Raw genomic sequence first — 24073 nt, 5'->3', positions numbered from 1 at the left:
GCCAACCCCAGTGGCAAGGGGGACAAACCCTGGAGGACTTTCAGGGCCCGCCGGTGGAGGGGCTGGGCTGAACCTGGTGGGGTCACCAGGAGGACAGGTCACCGGTGTTAAAGACCGTGAATGTGGGCTGGTGGGGGTGTTGAAGAGGGTATAAGGGTGGGCCCTCCATGGTCCAGGCGGCAGTGATGGTGTGCTCCAGGAATCTGGTTGGTAACAGCAAACCTGCCACAATCCTATGAGACAGCACTGTCCCCACTGTGTCAGAAGTGTGGGTGCCACCGAGCCCCCTCTCAGTACACACCCACTGGGGCTGAAATTCAAAGTTGCCCTCTGACCTTCTGGGCGATGTTTTCATGCCACAAAGCTGCACATATGGCTTCCTGACAGACACCCGTCCGCCCCCCCAACTGACCACTGAGCCACAGGTCGGGCTGGGTTTTGCTGACAGCGCACCAATGTCCGTCCTCTGAGGAAGCAGCCTCCCTGGAGGCTGGACAAAGACAGAGCAGAGCAGTTCTTGCCTGAGATCTGAGAAGCTGGTCAACCCAAAGGCCTGGCCTCCTCTCCATTCCAGCTGTTGTTCTAATGAAATATGCTGAAACAGGGGAGTCAGAGAAAGTCACACCCCCTCTGCTAAGACCCCACCTATGGTCATCAGAATAATGGCCCCCAAAGGCACACCTGGCCTCCATAACGGGGAGGGGACACACCGCTGACACCTGGAGTCCCCAGGCTGTGGTCACTGCTGTGCCTCCCAGGAACACTCACATGCCCTCTTGCTGCCCTGCATTCCTGCCAGCAGAACTGGACACAGCCATGCAGCTCTCCCCGCCGCGGTGGCATCGGCTCCCGCCCTCTCGGCCAAGACCAAGGGCCGGCAGCAGCTCACGGTCCGCGCCCTGAGAGCCCCACGGGCTCACAGCCATCTCAGCAGATTTGCATCAGAAAATCGAAGCGGAACCATGGGGAATGTCAACACCACCCCTTCACCAAGTGTCTGACACTCTTCTGATGCCCGGCGCCAGGAACCCTGAGCCCGCAGGGTCATCCAGGCACAGCCGGCCTCGCCCTACACATCCCCAGAAAGGAGCAGACAGTGAGAGAGGACGAGTGGCAGGGGAGCGGCAGTTCCCCTGGGGCCTCTGCTCCTCCATGTCGAACATGACACGTGACAACTGTCTGAAGCGGCCAGGCTCCTCCTCCTCGAGCCACGGCGAGGGGGGAGTGAAGAAGTCGACAGCTTCACACAGGGACACTCCTCGGGAAAAACAACAAATAAGGTGTGACACTGTCTAATGGCCCCGGGGACACTGCACTGAAACGGGCCAGACTCCATAACTGTGACTTCAGCTTGGCCCACATTCCTTTATACACAAAGCAAAATGTGATCCGTGAAAAGAAAACATTCTCTCTGCTCCCTGGGGCTCCCCAGGCCAGGAGGCCCAGCTCCAGGGCCGCGGGCTGCACAGGCTCAAGGCCAAGGCTCTGATGCTGTGAGGGATTTGTGGGGGTGTGGGGTGCAGAGGACTCAACGTCGTGGGGGGCAGCCCACAGCCCAGCCCTCACTCTCACCTCATCCACAGTGGAATGTTCCACCAGAAAAGCACGGCTTGTGAAAATGAAGACCCCTTTCACTGTGTTTTGGGGGGTTTTTTTGGCCATGCCCTGAGGAATGTGGGATCTCAGTTCCCCAAGGAGGGAGTAAACCTGTGCCCCCTGCAGTGGAAGTGCAGTCTCAACCACTGGACCACCAGGGAAGTCCCCTTTTCCCTGTGTTTTGGAATAAGACTAACTTTTCTGCACCCACATTGCCCTGACATCTCCCAGGTTTCAATGCGTCCCCAGCAAAAGTGCTCTCCTCTGGCCAGGGTTCACAGTGTTCCCTCAAAACGAACCAACTGAGCATCTCCTTGCCCAATGAGCATCTCCTTGACCTCCCCGACCTCCCTGTTGAAAGGTGATTCTGGTCACAAGAGGGATGAAGTGTGAAGAGTCAGGGGTGAGGAGGGGTGGACTCCCTGTTTCTAACAAAGGCAGACTTCACCCTCTGGGGCCTTCCCCTCAGCAGTGAAGCACCACTGACCTGAAGCAAGTCAGCTGATGGGCTGACCTGGAGGAACTGGCCGCCTCTGGAGGACACCGCTTTGCTTCTCAGCTGGCGGTTCTCAGAGGGCACTGGGGATGCACTGAACAAGCATGGTGTCCACTGTGGGTTCTGACATCGTGTTTAACAAGGATGCTGTGATCACAGTGATTTACCCAGGGAGCAGTCAGTTTCAGAAAAGGAGGGGCCAGGACTCATGGCTGGAGAGGATCCTTCCTTTCCTGAACGTCCATAGCACCCCATATACAGCACCAAGGCCCTGGGAGGACCTGCCAAGACGGACAAGACCCACTCATTTTGGGCAAATTCTAAAAGGACTGTGGTCTGCATCTGAGGCAAACACCTACTAGTTGGGAAGGGGTTCTGAAAGCGGGGAGCCACAGACCACCCCTTCCCTCCCTTAAAGCACCCACCCCAGGCCAGCGTGGGTCAGATGATGCGCTCTCGACCAGGCCGGGAGGGGAGGCGCCTACAGCTCCGCTTCAGGCTGCTCTGTCCCTAGCAGGCAGCACTTATTTGCCAAGCATGTCTGCAGGCGTGCGCGTGCGGCTGGGCTGGACCCCAGCTGGAGGCGGCCTCGGAGGCCTGGACCCCTGGCACTGCTGCCCGAGGCCGGGAGCAAGGAGTCAGCCCCCGCCTTCTCTCTGTCAGCCCCACCTTCTCTCTGTCCCTCTCACCGCCTGGACCCCTGACCCCAGAGTGAAGGAAGGGCTGTTCTCCAGGGGTGCACAGCCTCATCTCAGAAGACACAACGGACTGAGGGGACAGTTATTGTATGTCTTCAGACGAGCACGGAACCATTTCCGGGTGGGACTGGGACTGATCTCTGCTGGGAAAGCCACCAGCTCTGTGCTGGGTGGTGCAGATGGGCTGAGGGCTGGGGGCTTACTGCTCTGACCTGCCCACTGCTGACGACACAGGAGATCCATCTCCCCTCCCCAAGAGGTTACGCCACCACTGTGCGGCAGCAGCAACTGTGCATGTGGGGCCTTCACAAGGCTGTGTGTCCTGGGCCCCTCAAGAGGGTAAGTTTATGCCACTCTTTAGCAGGAAAGAGTGACAACTGTTAGTCGCTAAGTCTTGTTCGACTCTGCAATCCCATGGATTAGAGCCCGCCTGGATCCTCTGTCTGTGAAGTTCTTCAGCTAAGAATACTGGCGTGGGTTGCCATGTCCTTCTCCAGGGGAACCTTCCCAAACCAGGGATCGAACTGGCATCTCCTGCATTGCAGGCAGATTCTTTACTGTCTGAGCCACCAAGGATGCCCCTTAATGAGATGGTTAGATAGCATCACCAACTCATTGGACATGAATTTGAGCAAACTCCAGGAGACAGTGAAGGACAGGGAAGCCTGGCGTGCTGTAGTCCATGGGGTCGTAAAGAGTCAGACACCACTTAGAGACGGAACAACATCACAGCGGGATAAAGGCCTCTGGCTTCTGTTTCTCTGGCAAATGGGCAGAGACCAGGGCCTGGGGGAGCAAGGGTGAACCAAAAGCAAACTGTACACAGACCCAAGTAGCCAAGGCAGCCCCTCTCTGTTGGTGGAGTTGTGTTACCTTTTCGGATCTTGTCGTGGAAGTTAATGGCGTCCACGGAGGCCGTGACTATGTTGGTCTTGCAGTGACGTGCGGCCACGATCCCAGCCACCTCGTCCATGAGCTTCATGGTGACCCCTGCAGAGGACGGCGGGCAGCAAGTTAGATGTGAGGGAGAGGAGCCCACTGCCCATCCTGGAGACAAGTCACGGGAAATGATGCCCCTGCTTCCACCAGTAGGGCTGAAGCCGACAGGCTCAGGCTGAAAACCGGGCTTCCTGGGAGCTTTGGGAGACGACCTCGGCTGAGGGTCTAGGCCACTGACAAAGTGATGACCCTGCTCCAATCTCTACAGGTGTCCTATCCTGCCAGGAAAGCTTCATCATGCCCTCCTCTGGAGTGGCCGCCATAAGAAAGCCAGAAGACAGAGCTGGAGGGAAGGTGGAGAATCATAACCCTCTACACGGCTGGTGGGGATGGAAATCATGCAGCTGTTTTGGAAACAGCTGGGAGGTTCTCAAAAGGCTGGACACAGAGCTGGCACATGACCCAGCAATTGCACTCTTAGGTGTGCACCCAAGAGAAAGAAAAACATCCATCCACACAAAAGCTCGTACGCATATCTCATGACGGCCTTCTTTACTCATAGTACACCAGGGCAGAGAAACACAGGTGTGTGTCAACAGCTAAAAGGACAAAGAAAACGTGGTGTATCTGCACAGCAGAATATTGTGGTTGTTTAGTTGCTAAGTCGGGTCCAGCTCTTTTGTGACACCATGAACAACAGGTTCATATCCATGGGATTTCACAAGCAAGAATACTGGAGCGGGTTGCCATTTCCTTCTCTGGTGGATCTTCCCAGACCAGAGATGGAACTCAAATCTTCTGCACTGGCAGGTGGATTCTTTACCACTGTGCCACGTGGGAAGCCCCACGATGGAATATTACTTAGTGATAAAAAGAAACCAAGTGCTGATGACAGGCTACAACATGGATGAAACTTAACATCATGCTGAGTAGAAGAAGTCAAATACAAAAGACCACGTATTAGAGGATTCCATTGATATGAAATATCCAGAATATGAAAGTCCATAGGAACAGAAAGCAGATTAAAGGTTGTCTGGGCACAGGGAATTCAGGAGAAGTGCGGACTGGCTCCTCATGTGGGTAGGAGGTCTCTCCTTGGAGTGATGCAAGTATTCTACGATTGCCTGTGGTGATGGCTGTGTGACGCTGTGAATACACTACAGAAAAATCAATGGCCTGTAACAGGTAAGCTGTATGATACATGAATTACATCTCAATAAAGCTGTTATGTAAGAAAACAAGGGAGATCACACCAGGCAATCCTAAAGGAGATCAACCCTGAATATTCATTGGAAGGGCTGATGCTGAAGCTGAAGCTCCAATACTTTGTCCACCTGATGTGAAGAGCTGACTTATTGGAAAAGACCCTGATGCCGGGAAAGATTGAAGGCAGGAGGAGAAGGGGGCGACAGAGAATGAGATGGTTGGATGGCATCACCAACTCAATGGACATGAGTTTGAGCAGGCTCCGGGAGACGGTGAAGAACAGGGAAGCCTGAAGTGCTGCAGTCCATGGGGTCGCAGAGTCAGACATGACTTAGAGAATGAACAACAACAATATGCTTTTTCCCTGTGACTAAGACAAGACTGCGGAAAAGAAAGTTCAAGGTCATGATGAGAGGTGGGGGTAACATTAGTGTGTGCAAGGTAAGGGGTCCTGCACCCAGAGTTCCCAGGTTACCTGGTGGTATCACCAAGGGAGGGGAGACTTGGAGGTTGGACAAAAAGAATTTATGTTGGAATTAATGCTTAGAACATACAAAGTACCTAAAATTAATCCCTTACTTGTTCATACTAAAAAGCAGAAGCTGTTAAGAGCAGGCTATATGGCACAAGTAACAATCAGCTCCGTCAACCAGCGTTTGACCCCATTTATCCAAAATGTGGGTAGAGGTTCCACAAGAGATTTCACTGTTACTAAAAATACTACAGGATCTAGTGTGTGTGGCCAGGACGGGCCCCAAGCCCAGGGCACACGAGCTGAGTGGGAGAAGGGGAACATGAGCAGCTGGCTGAGCTCCTGATGCCAGAACCCCCACCAGCCCAGACCACGGCATCACGTGACCTGGAAGCTGCACAGGGTGGGGACACGCCTTGTGGTCCCCATGTCCTGACCAATTCCGAACCTGCCATGCAGCACTCAGAAAGGACTGCCAACTGAGTGATCAAGGACCAAAGGAACTCTGATTGACCCACAGAGCCAGCTCTGACAGAGAGTCCTCGGGCCCATACCTGTGTAACAACCATAGTCAGCCCAGGTGAGGCTGGGGAGAGTGTATGCATCTTATCCACAGAGCCAGGCGAGCTGCTCAGGGGCGTGTCTGATAATAAACTCCACACTCAAAACTAGCGTACTGTCTCACAAGCCCCCTGCCCACCCCAGCAGCTGGCACACAAACCTGACCTAGGAGACCTGGGAGAGAACTGGGACTGCCCACAGCCCTGACAAGAAACAATGGTGTTTATAGCACCAACCCTGGACTGAGCCCATGGCCTCCTGGTGCCCATATCAGGAGCAGGCATGACCTCACCATGCACGTCCATTGTCAGATGATGCCCCAATTTGGGGTTTATCCCGGGTTCTGGGACAGTGATACACAGGCAGCTGGTAACCAGGAAGAGGAGGAACCCCAGCCCCGAGGGACGGGAGGTCTGCTCCACATGGCCCCCACCTGGACCATCCCTATCCACCTCCATTACCTCTGCCTCCCGGAACCATGGTGGGGTCATTGAGAAGTGACAGCAGGTAGATTTTAGCATTCAGGACACAGAAAAACTTTTGGGGAAGACCTCAGATGTGCGCAGAGCTCAGTGTTTGGCCTTACACAGGCAGGACTCCCAGCCCCCGCAGTGTGTGTGTGGGAAGTGCAAGGTCAGAGCTGGAAGCAGAAACCTGTGCCCATGGCTCCCACAGCCCCGAGTCTGTTCTCATAAATGCGATGGAGAAGCGTGAAGCATAACTGGGCCCTCTGGGGTCCTGTGTGCAAAGCGGACTCTGGGGGCTACTCAGAGAGAAAGGGACTGATCTCATAAAACTGAGATTACAGGTACCTCGGGGATTCTGCGAGCTCGGTTCCAGACCCCTGCAATACAGGGAATTTAGAAACAGCTGGGTCAAACAAATGTTTTGGTTCCCCAGTGCATATAAAAGCTATGTTTCTACTGCACTGCAGTCAATATTGAGTGAGCAATAGTATTATGTCTAAAAAAGCAACGTGCACATGTTAACTGAGAAGAATCTACTGCTAAAAGATCAGTCAGGGCCTTCAACGAGTCATCATCTCTTTGTGACAGCAATGTCAGAGATCACCGATCATGGATCCCCGTTACAAACATGATAATGACCGAGTCTGCAATACCGGGAGAATTACCAAAATGCGACACAGAGACGTGAAGGGAGCAGATGCTGCTGCAAAAACAGCACCAATAGGCTTGCTCCACGCAGAGCTGCCACGAGCCTTCAGTTTGTTTAAAAAAACTTTGAAGTGCAATCAAGTGAAACTCAGTAAAAGGAGGTCTGCCTGTATAATAATAAACACTGAGTACGAGCCGTCTTCCCTCTTCTGGGTAAGCCCTGAGTCGCTGCGTGGGTCTGGTCTAAGATATTCTTGTTCTCCCTGCTAAGAGAAAACAGTCCTTGCAGAAAAGGACAAGAAAACCCACATAATTTCACTCCTTTATGACGTTTGCAAAGAAGGACTGTCACCACAAAACGCCCTTATTGATGGCTGCAGACAAGATATATTACAATCAGTGCGTCCACTGAGAAAAGTAAATTTTGTTTAAAAACAAAAACAGGGACTTCCCTGGTGGTCCAGGGATAAGACTCCAAGCTCCCAAGGCAGGGGACCCGGGTTTGATCCCTGGGCAGGGAAGCCCATCTTGCAGCTAAGATGCAGCACAGCCAAATTAATTAATCAGAAACCCAGTCACCTGGTTTGTAGCTGTGCTTCCTCCCACCGCTGTCCTGTCAGGGGAAGCCACCATCGCCCCTCTACTTTTTTTAATACTTCAATTAAAAATATCAAGCATCTGAGTTTTCTCAAAACTGCCTCTTTCTAAGTTCCTACTGAAAAACTTCACCAACCGCTTCCCAGTTAGGTACAACAGGTGCCGCTGACGATGGGAGGAGGACTTGGCAAGTTACAGCCTGTTGTGAGTTGTCCTAATTGCCCGAGATGCGTCATTTAAAAGATGACAACAAAACCGTAGGAGCGGCTGGCCTTCAGTTCTGCATTCATTTCGGGAATTATGGGAGGGGAAAAAAAGAAGACCTGCTTGGCCACTAACATACAGATAAACATCAGGTACCAGAGATATTTCTGAATCTAACATTTAACTGCTTACAGATTGTTTTTTCCTTTTCCTTTTTCTTTTTTTAAAAAAAGTATTGACAACACGTTGACTAGCTTAAAAATAGAGGCTTAATTTTCTTTTCCTGGACCCGCCGGGCTGACTGGGTCGCGCCTGCTGCAAACCCAAAGCAGCCATTAGCAGCTCTCAGCTTGGTGTCACTGCCTCTGCTTGCACTGTGGGTGGCGATTTGCAATGCCCCCATTTCTATATTTAATCCTGGCTGACAGAGTGTGGGTGCCGGCCTCCTATATTAAGAAAACGATAGTAAGTTCATCTTATTTTAACTAGCCCACCCTTTGGAAATTATAAGGGGAGTTATTTTAAGAGCCAGCTGAGCGACAGCCTCCTGAGACTGTCTGGCTTCTCCCTGCCAGGTTTCTTTATTTTTTATTTATTTTTTAAATTAATCAATTTATTTTTTCGGCCACACTGCAATGTTTGCGGGATCTTAGTTCCTCGACCAGGGATTGAAGCGGTACCCCCGACAGTGGAAACACAGAGTGCTAACCACTGGACAACCAGGTAAGTCCTCCCCACACTCCCCGCCCCACCCTCCCCACTCCCAATTTCAAATGTACCTGCAGGTCTCTGACACCAAGGACAAAGGAGTATTAACGAAGGTAGCTAATAAAGATTGTACTGGGGGGTTAATGCACAGTGTAGTGAAGATGACTCGTTTCTAAGGACAAAATGTCAAAGGGGGCATCTGGCTCCCACTTACCCTGAGCATTGCAGACCTGGGGCCAGGGAGAAGGGCTGCCTGGCCACGAGGCCAGGTCTCACTGCTCACATTCTATATCAGGGAGCTGGAGAAGGTCAGTCAAGCGCTCACTGCTACTTGAGAATCAATGCCTTCCCTGTTCTAATCAACAGGAGAAGCAGGGCAGGCAGATTCCTGTTCCAAATGCCACGGAGAGCAGGGAACGGGGGCAGTGGTTATACACAAGCCCCCCTCTCCGCTGACCCCTCCCGGAGGGACGTGGCCACCTCGCTGAAGTTCACACAAGACCCAGAATCATTCCCATGGGTGTCAGTTTCCTCTCGGGTATCTGGACTGTGCTCTCAGGATGAGGACCAACAGTGGAGAATTCACATTCCTGATGTGGAACAGGAAGGACATTGACAGGGGTATGCCCCCAACGATCATGGCCAAAGAGAAAGCAAAAGCTGGTAACAGGTGACCAAAACCAAAAGTCCATTTGCAGAGGAGGACATGCTCAGGCCATACAGCTGACCAGGTTTCTCAAGCTAGATGCTCTGCATTTTGGTAAGAGGGGGGACTGGAGCCATCCTGTGTCCAAGGTGTGGGAGCAACCTGCAGGCAGGTGTGGGCAGGAGGAAAGCTGTCATGGGTGGGCATCGCTGCATCCTCTGACCAGCGAGCAGGAGCCTCCTAGCTAGCCCAGGAGAAGCTGGTTCACAGCAGCTGGAGTGTCAGGGTTGTGACCAGACCCCAGCTCCCACCCTGTCATCCGATGAACAGGGAGCCTTAGCAGCAGAGGATGGTGTTTTCAGAAACAGAGATTCTTAGAAAGTGAGAACTGGAAGGCAGGAGGCTGTCACCAAGGCAATCGTCAGCCGCATGATGGAGTATCGGGGGCCCAAAGCGGCCTTTGCCCCCTTATCTCTTGACCCTAGGAGACCAGAAGTTCCTCAAAAAGAGAAAACACGCCTTCTCGCCTCCTTGCTTCCTCCCCGGCCATGGATCTGATGCCCTGTCCACCACGAGGGAGGAGCTCCAATGAAACGAGGTCACGGAACTGAGAGGAGCGTCCTGTACTCTTCAGTGAAACCCAGTCCTCCCCCCGGCGCACAGGACGCCTTTTCACAACCACCCAGAAACACTCAGTAGATGCTGTTTGTGCAGGCGCCTCCCCCACGGACCCCACGCCTCGTCTCCCAGGCTTCCTTCACCTGGGCCCCCCTCTGCTGTGCACCCCACCTCCCTAGGGCTGGCGTGGCGGGTCTACACGGCAGGAAAGTGAGCTTGGCAAGCAGGCAGGTTGCAGTATGGGCTCTTACACAGGGTGGACAGGAAAGGCCTATTCTCTTATTCCAGAGACCTGAACACAAAGACAGGCCTCCAGACAGCTGTCAATGGGGCCTGAGCAGGCCCAGCTCAATCTGCCTTCGGCTCTGAGTAGACCGGTCAGGGAACTCGAACCAGCTATGAGGCCATTTCCAAGGGAACATGCAGACCTGGAGGTGACAGTGGAAGCAGCAAGAACTCAGACTCTGATGTTTGAAGCTGGAGCCCAAAGGACTGGCTGACAGGTGAGACAGAGAGCTTTTGAGACAAGCTGAGTCACAGAGGCCATAGGAATCCTGGCTTCACAACCAGAAGGACGGTCTGGCCGCCACCACAGGGGTAAGGCCGGGAGGAACCCAGGACTCGTGTCTGACACTCTGTGCCAACCGTCCCAGGCTTCAAGTGGCAGCTGGAGTCAGGGGTGGGCTAGGGGCTGTACAGCTGGAGCCACCGGCCTAGGCTGGGATGGGGCCTGGGTCCCCGAAGCCAGCAGGAAAGGAAGACAGGCAGGAAGGCGGGACAGCACAGGGACTGCAAGCATGGCGGTGGCGGAGGAAGCAGGGGAGGGCGACCCTGGGCCTTGGGCAGGGGAAGCCAGATGAACCGTGAGGGCCAGACCAGCCCACCAGCTTTGGCAGGAGGCTCCAGGGAGGACAAGAGAGGGACTGGGCCAGAGGGATGGAGAGCAGACGGTCCAAGGCGCAGAGCAGGAAGTGCCAGCACCTGCTGAGTCAGGCAGATGGGGGCAGGTTCCCTGCAGGAGCCGGCCACAACAGGGGCAATGAAACACAGGGCGGAGCCTGTCCTCCGAGTGGGCCCAACCCAGCAGTTCTGAGGATGTGGGAGCCACATGCTGGAGTTACCGCCCATGATTCTAACAGAGAAAAGCTGCTGATCGCTCAGGACACAGCCACCTGGCACTGTCAACTCAAATCGTCTTTCCAAAAGATGTCTTCCATTCACTCAGGATGTTCACTCAGTTCCTTCTCCAAAAGCACTGTGGGAGAGAGGCCAGGCAGGGTAGGAAGATGGGGTGCCAGGAGGCGAGTGCCTGAGAAAACCACAGTCAGCATGGCAGGCAGGAAGCAGGGAGCTGTCCCGCCAGGACGAGAAGGTTTGGGGGAGGACGGACACAGGTATGTGTATGGCTGGGCTGCTCTGCTGTTCACCTGAGACTGTCACAGCATTGTTAATTGGCTATATCCAATATAAACTGCATTAAAAAGAGAGGAGGCATGGAGGTCGTGGTGGGTGAAGCGGCAAGGGTGTGTCCGCCTGCTGGGGAGGAGCTCAGGACGCTCCAGGAAGACATGGGTGTGGCCCTGGGCAGGTGAATGGGGCCAGGTGGGAAGGCAGGCTGGACATCAAGGTAGGAGAACAATAGGCACGTCAAGGAGAAGGGAGTCAGAGGTGAGCGCATGGAGCCGAGAACCACAGGGCGGCAGGGCCCAGGCTGAGGGCCCCCCCTCCGGGGTCTTCCCTCTCTGATCTGCCCCCACGGCCAGACAGGCCTTAGAAAAGCCCAGCGGTCTTGGCTTCCTTTCACGTCAGGCCAGTTGTGGTGGCAACGCTCCTCTTGGGCTGGGAGAGCCATGTGGAAAACAGTCAACAAAGGGCCAGGCAAGGCAAGTCCCCAGGAGAGAAATCATGGCAAAGGACATTCAGGAACCAACACGGGAGAAGGAGTGAGACCTTTAAGATGAATAGGAGACAAAGGCACAAAACCACCCCCACTTTTCATCAAATGTGAAAAAGTCATGTGTCGTGATGGAGTTAAAAATCCATCGACACAAAGCACGCCGCAGAAAACAAACAGATCTGCAGACCAAAACAAGGAAAAGCAGTTTTTCTATTTCAGGCAAGCTTTTCTATAATTATTATTATTATTCATTTTGTACGCTGCTACCTTCCTGCATTTTTAATTATTTGAGTTATTTTTATCACTGAATCTCCTGGGCTCTCCAGGTATGTTACTGTGCCATCTGCAAAACCAGAGAGCATTGCTTCTTTTCTGCCAGTTCTTGTGACTTTGCTTTCTTTCCTGTTTTACCGTGGTGCCTAAAATCTCTGAAACAATGTTAACCGGACTGACTCCTGACCTCAGGGGAAGATCCTCCAGGCTCCCCTCTGAATAAGATCTCCCATTAAGGCTTTTATCATGTTGGGGAAGTAAAATCAATTCCTACCCCAAGTGTTTTTATCAAGGATGGGGGTTTGGGGTGAGTTTATAAAAGGTCTTGAGTGTTACAAGAACCTAAACACCCCACAGACAGCTGCCAGGTCACCCCTTTCAGCCAACCATGGGGGATGGGAGGGCGGAGGGGGAACAGCCTCTCCTGGATCAAGATCCCAGAACTTCCAAGGGGAGGACTCAGAAGGCAGAAGCCCAAAGCCTGGCCGCCGCTGCTGCACAGAGGCCCTGAAAGTCAGCACCAGGAGAAGCAGTCAGGCTGCTTTCCCTCGCAGCAAACAAGTATCCTCTGCACCCTCCAGTTCACTCCCCACATCTTTTCATTCCCTCAACTGGTTATCAGAGTCCCCGTCCCTACAGCCAGGGCCGACGGAAGTCCTGGGTCCCATCGGTGATCTCCAGCCCTCCCCACTACATCTCATGCTGATGGGAGTCCTCCCCACTACATCTCATGCCAGCTCGGCGCTGCCCAGGTCTGTGCTGTGTGTGTTTTCTAAGTGGCAGGGTAGGAGCCAGTCCTCAAGATGAAGACTACTCAATGTGTGCAAACCAAAGAAAATAGGGCAGGAGAGGAGTTTCTCTAAGACACATGCGCAGCATGGAATTCCTGAAAAAAAGCAAAATTAGCAGCCATCTCACTTCACTGTTTTCTCCTGTGATTGGCATCCACCGAATTACATATAGTTTATGAAAGACTTTCATTCAAATGACTTAGACGCCGTCCTTGGTGACAGCATTCTCTCTATAGGAAAATACAGTAAGATCACTGTGCTCAGTGTTTTCTGCATGATGTTTATTTTGTTCCTTCACTCCCAGTGAGTTACGAGGCATCAGAAGAGAAGACTAGGTTTGGTAAAATTATGAGGCATGATTTGTAAATTGTGAGCACAAAATCCCTACTAAAATAGGCACTAAATATTATAAAGCCATTGTAAACACTTCTTTAACATGTATTTTAAAAAATGACTGTTTTAAATGCAGCCACACAGGCTCCATAAATGAGAACAAAATGCCATACATTTCTAGAAGATTCCAAAAATTCCCTTGCTGCCTGCATTTCCTGAATACCTCAATCATGTGAGGAAAGATCGGACTGAAGATTATAAACTTACTGCCAAGGAGACAGTGATGGTAGAAATACCATATTCAGTAAACTTCCAAAATCTGGACAAAATAAGCAAAAATTCTAGCACAGAGTTTCGCAAACTTCAGGTAGAACAGAGCTCTATAAGGCTTCCCAGATGGTTCAGTGGTAAAGAATCTGCCTACAGTGCAGAAGATTAAAGAGATGTGGGTTCGATCCTTGGGTTGGGAAGATCCCCAGGAGAAGAGAATGGGTGCCCACTCCAGTATTCTTGCCTGGAGAATCCCATAGACAGAGGAGCCTGGCAGGCTACAGTCCATGGAGTTGCAAAAGAGCTGGACGCGACTGAGCACACTATACACAACGCGTCTCAGAGACAGCTCTCAGCAGTTCCAGAAGCCTGGCTGTTGGATACAGGGGCTAGTGAAGAACAAAGCTGCAGAGGCCACGGCAGCTCTCTAAGTAGAAAGACACCCTGACTGTCACAACATTCACGGCCTAGAATGTACCCTTTGCTGTGAAGTACAGCTTCCCTTAGGTAGGACCAAGTTCATCAGATCTAAGGGCATTGTGGCCAGCGCTTAGTTCAAAGAGGAAAATTATCATGAAATTGGGAAAAGAAATACACAAAAAGAGGATTAGTGAAAAAAAAAAGAAACAAACTTGAAAAACACATCTCAAATCAGGGCCCCTTCCCTGATTCTGACAGGCCCAGGGCCTATCACCCCAAGCTTTCCAACCCGAGCCTGACCTGTGTCTCTTCTTTCCAGAACAAGCTTCTGCAAAGCATCTCTCTGACTCTATGTGAAACCCCAGAGCCTACGCAAAGAGTTAAGACTAAGCCCTGCTCCGGAGGCATCCCCAGGTAGAAGTATCAATGCAGTCCTGCATGGAGTGGCACTACTGGAATGGGGTTTTGAAGGATGAATAGGAGTTTTCACAGAGGAGAAGAAAGGAAAGCTTGGCATTCAAGGCGATTGGAAATGAAGAATGCAAATGAATAGCATGTACAAGTGCCCATCACGCCTGGGGGATGAGGGATTACTTGTATGCCAAAAGGAGTAGTGCCCAGACTCCCACTGCCCACACAACTTCTGCTAACTGCCACTCTGCTTCCCAACTTTTCCCCTTACGTTTTTTCTTTACATCAACCTTTTTTTTTTTAAGTTTACTTTAACGTCATCTGAGAGAATTATCTCCGTTAGACTCTGGACTATGACGTACCATTTACATTTTCCTCAAATCAGAGAAAATAGTCACACACCGTTAAAGCAGCGGGGCTGGAACTGAGTCCTCTCTTGTGCCACCCGTGGGCCCCAAGCTGGGAGTCCAAGGCCTGTGCTGTCCGAGGTGGAGTTTGATTAACGGAAGATACACATGCAAACACCAGAGGCAAGACCCTTCTCTCTTGGTGGGTCACACTGTCTCTCTCTGCTGGCCTCACTGTTCCCCCAAAGGCCCTGCTCTGACCCACAGGCAGCCATTAGACGTCTCATGGCCATAAGCTCCCAGGGTTGCATGTGACCCTCCGTTAGGACAGTTACCCATTTGACTTCGATTTACCAGTGTGAAAAACACGCGTTGACAGTATTTCGGTAATTTATTATGCAACTTCTTAAAAGTTGAAATTCATACTTCATTAAACACAAGAGCCTAAACTGGGTCAGATGGCAGCGTGGCCTCCTGGGGGACTAACAAGGGACCAGTGAGTGGGAAGGGACAGCGAGGGTCATTTGTCCTCACCTCCGTGCACGAAGCCGTGCAGGGTGCAGTCGGAAGGCCCCACCAGGTGGATCAAGCTGGACTGGCTGTAGCTGACCGTGTTCGGCTCTGGAATCATGAAGGAGAGAGATTAGGTCACAAGACTGATCGGTTTCCACAGCTGAAGGGGCCCGCAGTGCGACACTGTCCTGATGTTCACATGGTCATTGCCACCACCCTGGGTGGGGTTTCTCTAAGGAACACTGGTCTCAAAACGCTCCAGTCCGTGGGGGTAAGGCTTGAGAATTAATTAGCCTCTTGGATAGTGGGTCGTGATGTCATTTCCTTGGGGACACCAGTGTCCCCAATGAAGCCCTGCCCTGCTCCACGGGCAGCCACTGACCACCTCTGGGCTATAAGCCCCCAGGATGGGTGTGGCCATCTGTTAGGACACAGTCACCAATCCGACTTTCATGCCCCATTCTGTAAACATTTTAGCAATTTATTACACAGCTTCTCGAAAGCTGCAACTTCATTAAACACAACAATAGGTAGAGACTCTGAACCAGACAGAAACACCGCAGGTGTGGGACCCCAGACCCCACTCTGGACTCCAGCTGGCCCTCGGTGCCGACCCGGCCCAAGAGACGCAGCACCGGAAGGGGTGCTGGCTTTTCCTCCTGCGTTCCCCGTGCATGTTCCCAGAGCACCAAGCCACCACCCCTCACCCATGTGCCATGGCTGCTGCTGAAAATCTCTAATAAGAGGCTGCACTTAAAAAAAAAGAAGATGCAATAAAGCCCCATCTCCAGAAAGTGACACCATCCCTCAAAACACTGACTCTTCTGACAGGTGTGAGTAATTCAACAAAGGGGCTTCCGGGAAGACCCCCTGCCGGGACTGCTTCCGCCTTCCCTGCCCGGACAGCTGGTGCTCAGAGAGGGTGGCCCCTTCCTGCCTCAGCAAGAAGGAGCTGCCGAGGAAGCCAGCCTGCTGGGCCCCTGAATGGCTGAGACACCCTGCAGGTGAAGAAAGGTCCTTCCCATGTTTGGATGTAGACAGAAAAGCCTTTGCAGGAAGTAACGGTGCTCAGGACCCAGGTCGGGTCACCCAGCATCGACAGTTGCCTCTGAGACTCTGCGTGGTGCTCCTCCACGTGGGATCCCAGGAAGTGTGGTTGTCTGTGGGGGTGTTGAAACAGGAAGATCTGCGTTCCTGTGAGCCGGGGTTTTGAGGACTGACTTCCAAACTCAAGATATTTGCTATTTGTTCTCAAGCCTCCCAGCTTAGAGAGATTTAGACTCAAGTTTCGAGCTCATATGTGAAGTGCCATCTGCTCCAAGAGAGCCCTGCGGGAGGGACTCGACCATGTTGACATGCTCTTGGCTGGGAGGGCCCTCGGCTGCGGCAGAGGCCTTGAAGCGGCTCCAGCTCGGGAGGTGGGGAGGGCGCGGGGCTCTCATTGTTATCCGCGGTCAGCTTCTGTCTCTGGGGGTTCTGGCGACTGGCCTGCTCTCCGGGCTCCCTGTGTGACCAGCAGAGGCAGCAGCCAGCTGCCATGGGAGGTCCTGGCACCAGCCTTGGGTGGACCCTCCACCAGGGACGTGTCTGAAGCCACAGCCTGTCGCAGTGTCAGAGCTGGTGGGGAATGCCCTGCCAAGAGGCCAGCTCTGAGGACTCTACCCTCCAGCCCACCCACCTGGATGTGGACCCCTCAGGAGCAGGGGCACAAGGATGCCATCTAAAACCAGACAACAGATGGCATGCGTAGCTCCATGGCTCAGGGAAAGTGCTCAAGGGCCCCCAGCGTCCCCGGGGACTGTGGTCAGCGCAGACGACCCCCGGGAGGAGATGCTTCCTCTCCCAGCTGCCTCCCAGGCCCGGGCTCGTCCAGAACAGTCCAGATCATTGGGGAACCACACTGGGTCTCAAGGAAACATCGCTGGACACACTACACTGGATGAGAAGGGAGGCCCTGAGAAGGTGCCCAAGACGCTGCCCTGCCCCATTCCTAACTTCATTCCAAGTGGAGAAGAGCACCCAAAACCCTCTTTCTGCTCAGGAGGAGATCATGGCCCCTGCTGGTCAGGTGCACCCATGGCCACGCCTACTGTGGCCTGGGGTGACTGGGTGGAGGGGCACAGCCTGAGGACCACAGAGGATACCAGCTAAGTCCCTCTGCCAACACAGCCATCAGAGAACCACTCCAGGGCAGCACTAGCAGCCCACAACACACCCGATCTTCAAGGACTGTCTCCCTTGGGCCTCTCTCTGCAAAGAACAAAAAGGCACCGAGAGCCACGCAGTACCCTGTGGTGCTTTCTCCGCTTTGTGTCCTGCTCATAAAAAACATCAAAGCAGCTATTTTACAGCATGAATGGAAATGAAAAGCCTCAAATTTGGCCCGCTCTCAGGAACTGCTCTGACCAGTTAAGAGGTCTGCGGGTGGACAATGACAAAAGATTTTTTTTTTAATTTCTAACAATGGAAATAGCACACAAAAATCTTTGTCATGTCATCTACTTATTCAAATGACAAGCCATTTGAAATAACTATAACCACCGAGTCAAAGAGATGTCCCCCAGTTTTCTATAGTAATGTTTAAAATATCAATTAAGCCGTGTCTACTAATTCAGTGTTCTTGGAACCCGCATTGATGTGCTTTTAACAAGTGAAAACACCAAACTTCTGATGGGAAAGAAAAATGCACACACACCCTCAAGCGCTCCTTCCCTGGGCCATGAGCTGTAACTCTGGGGATTCAGGGGGCTCTGGAGGCTGGGACTGTGCCAGGGGGGTCCACAGTCACCTCCTGTCCCTGGTCATCCTCAGTGGCCCTTCCCCTGTTCTTTACACCCTGTCTCTTAGGGGAACCAGAGAGAAACCTGAGATGGGTCTTCAAAGCTCGAGGGCGAGGCACAGAGATACAGGGGTCACCTGTGATTGTGACCAGTGCTGCCCTAACAAACAGACGTGGGGCTGGACACAATGGTGGTCGCTGTCCTTGAGGGTGGCGTGCACACACGGGGCCAGGAGGGAGAACCAGGCAGGCCTGTCTCCTCGCCTGCTTCCCGCCTGGACCACACTTTCCAGCCCCCACAGGAAAGTGAGCAGAAGTGTCCCGACCCAGGGCCAACCCATCGAGCCCCTGACAGAGAGCCTCCCTGCTCCTTCCCCTCCCAAGGCGCCAGGAGCTACCTGACACAGAGGTGGAGCTATGAGGCCAAGGTCCCCACCTCCTGGAGGAGATTCCCTGGATTAGGACTTTACAGGGAATAAACCTCTAGCATTACACACTAGTGAGTGTAAGCAGCTACCATGGCCTTGACTAATGCGCCTCATCTTTGAACCTGCAATTTCAGAATGATGTCTGGAAACTGATTGAGGTCCCCAGGGCAGCCAGAGATCAGCACAGACCCCCCCGCCCCCCTCCTTCATGCCCACAGTAGGAACCTGAGGCACAGACAGGCTAAGTCCCCACAGAGCAGAGCTGGGGTCCAAGCCCAGAGGTTCCTTATTCTGCTCCCTCCTCCTCCCCAGGACAAGTGGTGCTGGGAGGTGGGGTGACAGGGCCTGGCCAGACCCCAGGAAGAAGGCTCTCCCACCCAGGGCCAGCCCCCAGTGGGCAAGCACCAAGCCCTCTTGTGGGTGGCTCAGAATGGACTGGCCAGCAGGAGTGGTCAGGTACTGGCTGACCTCAGGGAGGCAGGGTCCAGGCCCAGCCCAAGAATGAGGGGATGGTCTGACTCATCAAGACCCCAGCTGTTGAACTTCCCTGGTGGTTCGGTGGATAAGAATCCACCTGCCAATGCAGGGGACATGGGTTCGATCCCTGGTCCAGGAAGATTCTACATGCCACGGAACAACTAAGCCCAAGAGCCACAACTACTGAGCCTGCGCGTGGCAACTACTGAGCCTAGGCACCCTAGAGTCCGTGCTTCACAAGAGAAGCCATGCAGTGAGGAGCCCAAGCACCGCAAGGAAGAGTAGCCCCTGCTCACCTCAGCTAGAGAAAGTCCATGCACAGCAACAAAGACCCAGCACAACCAAAAAACAAACAAATAAAAAAAGACCCCGGCTGCCCTAGCAATGGGCACACTGGGGGGTGTGGGATCAGACTTCAAGGTGATACTGCTTCAAACCCAAAGGCCAGGGAAGAGGCAGAGCTAATTCCGTCATAAACCCGAGAGCCCCCAGCATGGACGGTGGGTTACAGGACTAGACAGTCCCTACACAGTTAAGGCTGGACAACTAACGGTCATGAACTGAAGAGTTCAAGGTAACTGTATTTTGTCTTGTCAGATGGAGAAAACACAGTAAGAAAAACTGGCCTTCTAAAAAACTCCCAGACTCTCTGAAAAGACACCTGAAAGATGAACTTGGCCCTCGCAGGGGTTGCTAGGCAACAGCCACAGAGATGAAATCTGATTCTGACTGCAAAAGTAACGGAGAGCTGCAGATCCAGAGGGACTTGCGCGTGGTGGGGTGGCAAGTCCAGGGTCAAGCCTGCCTCCCCAAGGCGGGGCGGGGGTCCTCCCACAGGGAGGGGCACAAGTGTTAGGAGACCCCAGTGCCAAGCGCACACGGCAGTGCTCAAAAACCCTGCAGAGATACGTGACTTCTTTAAGAAGTGGTTAAAAGTCAGTCCCTATTGCTGAGAAAGATGCATTTTTATTAGGGCCAGAAAAGGAAAAACTAAAGAGCTTATAAAAATCTATCACAAAAGCTTAAGATTCAGAATGCCATCTTACAGTAATATCACTGGAGAGTATGAGATCCTAAAAAATACTATGTATCAGATTTACAATCAGAGAATGGCAAATAGAAAATAATCTCATGAGCGAAGGAGTTTAAACTGATTGAAAACCCTGAGTAATTTTAGTTTCCCAGACAGTCAGTCAAAGGAGTAAGCCAGGATTAACCCCATGGCCCTCAAAGCCCGAGACTGCCTTCAGCCCCAACTTCTGTCCCAGCACTGGCCAGCAATCGCCCCAGGAGGGGTGGATTCAGCCCTCAGAGGCCAGCCAGCTCCTCTTCCCAGCCCCTCTCTTTGCTGCTTTCGGGCTGACGCTGCTGCTCCCTTTCTGTCTCTGAGAAGGACACTGGTCACTGGATTTGGGGCACCTCAAGATCCTTAACTTGATTCCATCTGCAGAGGCCCCCCTCCGCGAATCAGGGTGCGGTCACAGGGCCCAGGGACTTGGTGTGATCTGTGTTCTGGGGGGAGGGAGTTGCCATTCAACCTGCTCCAGCCTCTCTCCCAGGAACTCCCCCAACACCAAGTCTGTGTCTTTCTTTAGACATCGCATCTCCCCCATGTCCCTCTGTGCCTCTCATGACCTGTCTGCTCACCCACCCTCCTGAAAGCAGAGCCTGGGACTGAGGTCGCTGACCGCCTGTGGCACGTGCCCAGAGCCTGGACACACTGGAGTCATCACGAGAGCCTCAATCTCTCCAGCCCAGGCCCTGGAGCTCACTGCACTCATTAGTAGGAGAGGGGCAGAGCCCAGGGCTCAGGAGCAGCAGCATCGAGTGAGGAAGGGGTGACCTGGGGCCGGTCCTCAGACAGCAGGCAAGGGCCGGATCAGGAGCCACACCAGCCGCACGCAGGGCCCGTGAGGTGCTGCTCTGGGATCCAGCATGGGACACAGACGCTCACCCCGGGAGCCCGGCCAACACGGAGACAGGACACACAGCCCACGCTCCAGCAGGAAGATGCGGTCAGGTGTGCGCAGAGGAGGGTGACGTGCGACACCAGGCCAAGGCCCCGAGGCCCAGCCCTGAATCTGTTCCATCAGGGACTCGGGGGACAGCCTCCCTTACCTATCGGGACTGTGGACGGAGGTTTTGTTACGGCCGCAGCCCTCCAGGCACTAGGAGGAAGACTGGAGGAAGCAGCCGGGAGGAGCCGAGCCTGGCAGAGTTTTCTGCGCCCCAAGCAGTCTGGGTGCTCAGAGTCCGTCTACTGAACCCACGTCTGGGCAGTGGGCCCGGGAAGAACAATGTGGGAAATGCTGCTGCCATCCTGTGGTTTTTTCCTTGGCTGTGTTGGGTCTTCCTTGCTTTCTGTGTCTGCTTTTCTCCAGTTGTGGTGTGCACGCTTCTCATTACAGTGGCTTCTCTTGCAGAGCACAGGCTGTAGGTGCACGGGCTCAGTAATTGCAGTGCATAGACTCTAGGGTGCTCAGGGGGTTTCAGTAGTTGTGACTCCTGGGCTTTAGAGCACAGGCTCAAGTTATGGCTCACAGGCTTTTAGTTGCTCCGCGGTATGTGGGATCTTCTCAGATCAGGAATTGAACTTGTGTCCCCTGCACTGGCAGGTGGATTCCTATTCACTGTGTCACCAAGGAAGTTCTGACTTTTTTATGAGCTGGAAATCCCATCAAAAACGCACTCCAGGTAAACTAGAGGGACAAACTCTTCGTGGCTAGGTGTGCATCCCTCTGCTCAGGCAGCGGGGCCCCTCCCCTTGGGGGGCCTCCCAGTCAGCACTCCATGGCAGCAGATACACCAAGGCCTTCAGGGTTGTCCCCTAGCCCCATGGTCAGCTACGCCACTTGGACAGGGCTTGCAAGATGCAGGGTCAAAGGGACGGTGCCCCACAAGACAACACCTGGGGACGCACTGGCCCCAGCAAGACAATGCTCATGAGCAGGCCTCGCCGCCCTGGCCCCCAGACTGCAGCCCAGCTCCTACCTGGGTTCAGGACGGGCTGGATAATGTCCCCGTTGCGCCACTTGGTCTCCATGCGCTCCAGCTTCTGGGCCTCGTAGCGCTTGCGGCCCTCCTCCTCCTGCTCCTGCCGGGAGTACTGCGGGGCAGGGCAGGGTGGGAGAACGGGAGAAGGTCAGGCCTGGTCCCTAAGTCGCCTCCCGTGTGCCCCGCCTTCCTGCAACTGGAACTATCTCTTCTTTCTCGGACAATACACACTCAATATAAATAATGAAGACACAGAGGAGGGGGAAATACCACGGAGACCTCCCTGAGCAAGAGAGTCTGGGTCAGATGTTTGAGTGACGTCCTCCCTGGAACTGCTTTTCTGCCCATGTGTATAAAAGGTTCTGCCGTGCTGTACATGAAGCTCAAAAGTCATAGCCTTCCCTCCTCTCATGTATCATCCTGCCATAATTTATGTGATGGATCCATAATATCTGGACACTTAGTCTGCTCCCAGTTTTTCACCATTAAAACATCACACTGATAATCTCAGCCACTTTCCATGTTATATATAGCTGCCCCAGTCCTTCCTAAACACAGAACTAGAGAGTTGGGGAGCCCCAGAAAGGCTGCCCCCAAGACCAGGAGAGGAGCGGGCAGGTCCCCGTGTGCCCTAGACACTGGGCAGCCTCACTCCGTTGACTCCCAGCCATTCGAGCAGGCTGCTGGTATATAAGGAACACCCACCAAAGCTCCCCTGATGGATCATGGGTATTCTGATCCAAGAAGGTAAATATAAACGTGAAAATAAACATGGCATAATGGAGAATGTTGCGTCCTCTGGTGCCCATTGCGCTAGGGCCCAGTGCAGGCAACACCCTCTGTCCCGGGATCCACTGGGGAGGTCTGGGGTCCTCAGGGCCTCCCTGCTGACCCCTGCCTGGCCACTCTCCTGACGGGCTCTGACCTCTGCCCTTACATCCATTTCACTTGCATCTCCCGCTCAGCCAGTGGAGAAGCAGCTGGGCTCCGGGCCCTGCGTGCTCCTCTCTGACCCTGCAATTTCAGACCTTCTTTCAAAAGCTGGTTTTAAATATCTTGCTTTTCTTGCAAGTGGCTCAGCTGCAAAACCACCCAAGTCTGAACACATTCAATGGCTTCATTACCATCATCTTGGGCTTGAGAGTCCGTCTCTGAAGGAGGCTTTGAATGGAGTCGGGTGGTATGTCCCAAAGAAACAAAGCATGGTGGGTGTGGAGAGCGCCATGGAGCCCCTAGCCTCTCCCTCCATAAACAGATGATCCCTCACGTCCCACCACACAGAGCAAGGCCTCCAAGAGCAGAGACTGTGCTGTGCCTTTCTAGGAAAGCTGAGGGACGACTTACGTGTCCTCAAGAAATGCCTTTAAAGAGATTTTTTAAAAAAGAGCCAACCTCCCCAGGCTAATAAATCCTCATGTCCAGCAGGATCATGAGACCTCTGCACTCACGTGGGGCTGACAGGGGCCCCGGCTCTGACACCAGCCACTAGGACCAAGAAAACGTAGCCTCTTCACAAACCAACGCCTCCTGCTGACTTAAAATCTGGGGACACGTCATGAGAGCATGCTCTCGATGGGCTGACACCCATTCATCCCCAAGGGCTCATCAGACTCAGCTGACTCGAAGCAGAAGACTGCCCAAACATCCCAGGCAACAGTCTGAGTGAGCCTTTTGACTCAAGCTCACATTGACACACCAGTAAAAACCAGAGTCCACTCTCCAGTGCTCCCCCAGCCTCTCGGGGGCCACAGCTGTCCCCAAGCCACCAGAGGTCTCTTGATTCGTCACAGGGTCACCAAGGTCCCTGGTCCCTGGGGGACGAGGTGGAGCATAGTGACGAAGTCCTCGCTGAGTGACACCACAGGGGACAGCTGGGCTTCCCCAGGAAGAGGCACTCATGTGGTCGATCCACACACACACGTGTACATGTGACAGCAGTGTGTGTGCATGTGTGCGATGTATGCTCTGTGAGACATCTATGTATATGTATGTGTGGGATGTATGTATGATCAACGTAACATACCTGCATGTGTGAGACACGTAAGATACACACACAGAGGCAGAGTGACGTATGTACTCGCTAAATAACCACTATCAGTGTGGGGTCGGCTAGAGGAGGCTAGCAGGACCTAGGAAGCCTGACGGCCAAGCTCCCAGCACCTGAGTGTCCATGCTCCTGGGAGTCAGAGCCAGGCTCTCCAGGACTCAGATGGGCTGTGCCCCAGAAAACAGCAGACCTATATGTGAGTCAAGCGAAGGCTTGTACATGGGCCTAGCACATGTT

General features: G+C 53.3%; 1 protein-coding gene across 5 annotated transcripts in view; it reads right to left on the bottom strand.

The window, feature by feature from the left end:
- The window catches only part of ACOT7 (acyl-CoA thioesterase 7), a 108603-nt gene that overhangs the window by 18474 nt on the left and 66056 nt on the right, over positions 1 to 24073 (bottom strand). For all 5 annotated transcript variants that reach the window (XM_061382920.1, XM_061382925.1, XM_061382924.1 and 2 more), the window contains exons 5-7: positions 21787 to 21901; positions 15133 to 15219; positions 3664 to 3780 (exon numbers count right to left, since the gene is read on the bottom strand). In XM_061382920.1, the coding sequence (XP_061238904.1) occupies positions 3664 to 3780; positions 15133 to 15219; positions 21787 to 21901 (319 nt within the window). The remainder of the gene's footprint in view (positions 1 to 3663; positions 3781 to 15132; positions 15220 to 21786; positions 21902 to 24073) is intronic.

Source organism: Bos javanicus, chromosome 16, assembly GCF_032452875.1.
Source record: "Bos javanicus breed banteng chromosome 16, ARS-OSU_banteng_1.0, whole genome shotgun sequence".
Taxonomy (NCBI): Eukaryota; Metazoa; Chordata; class Mammalia; order Artiodactyla; family Bovidae; genus Bos; species Bos javanicus.
Note: the sequence above shows the minus strand (reverse complement) of the source record. Positions and strands in the feature narration are given on the sequence as shown.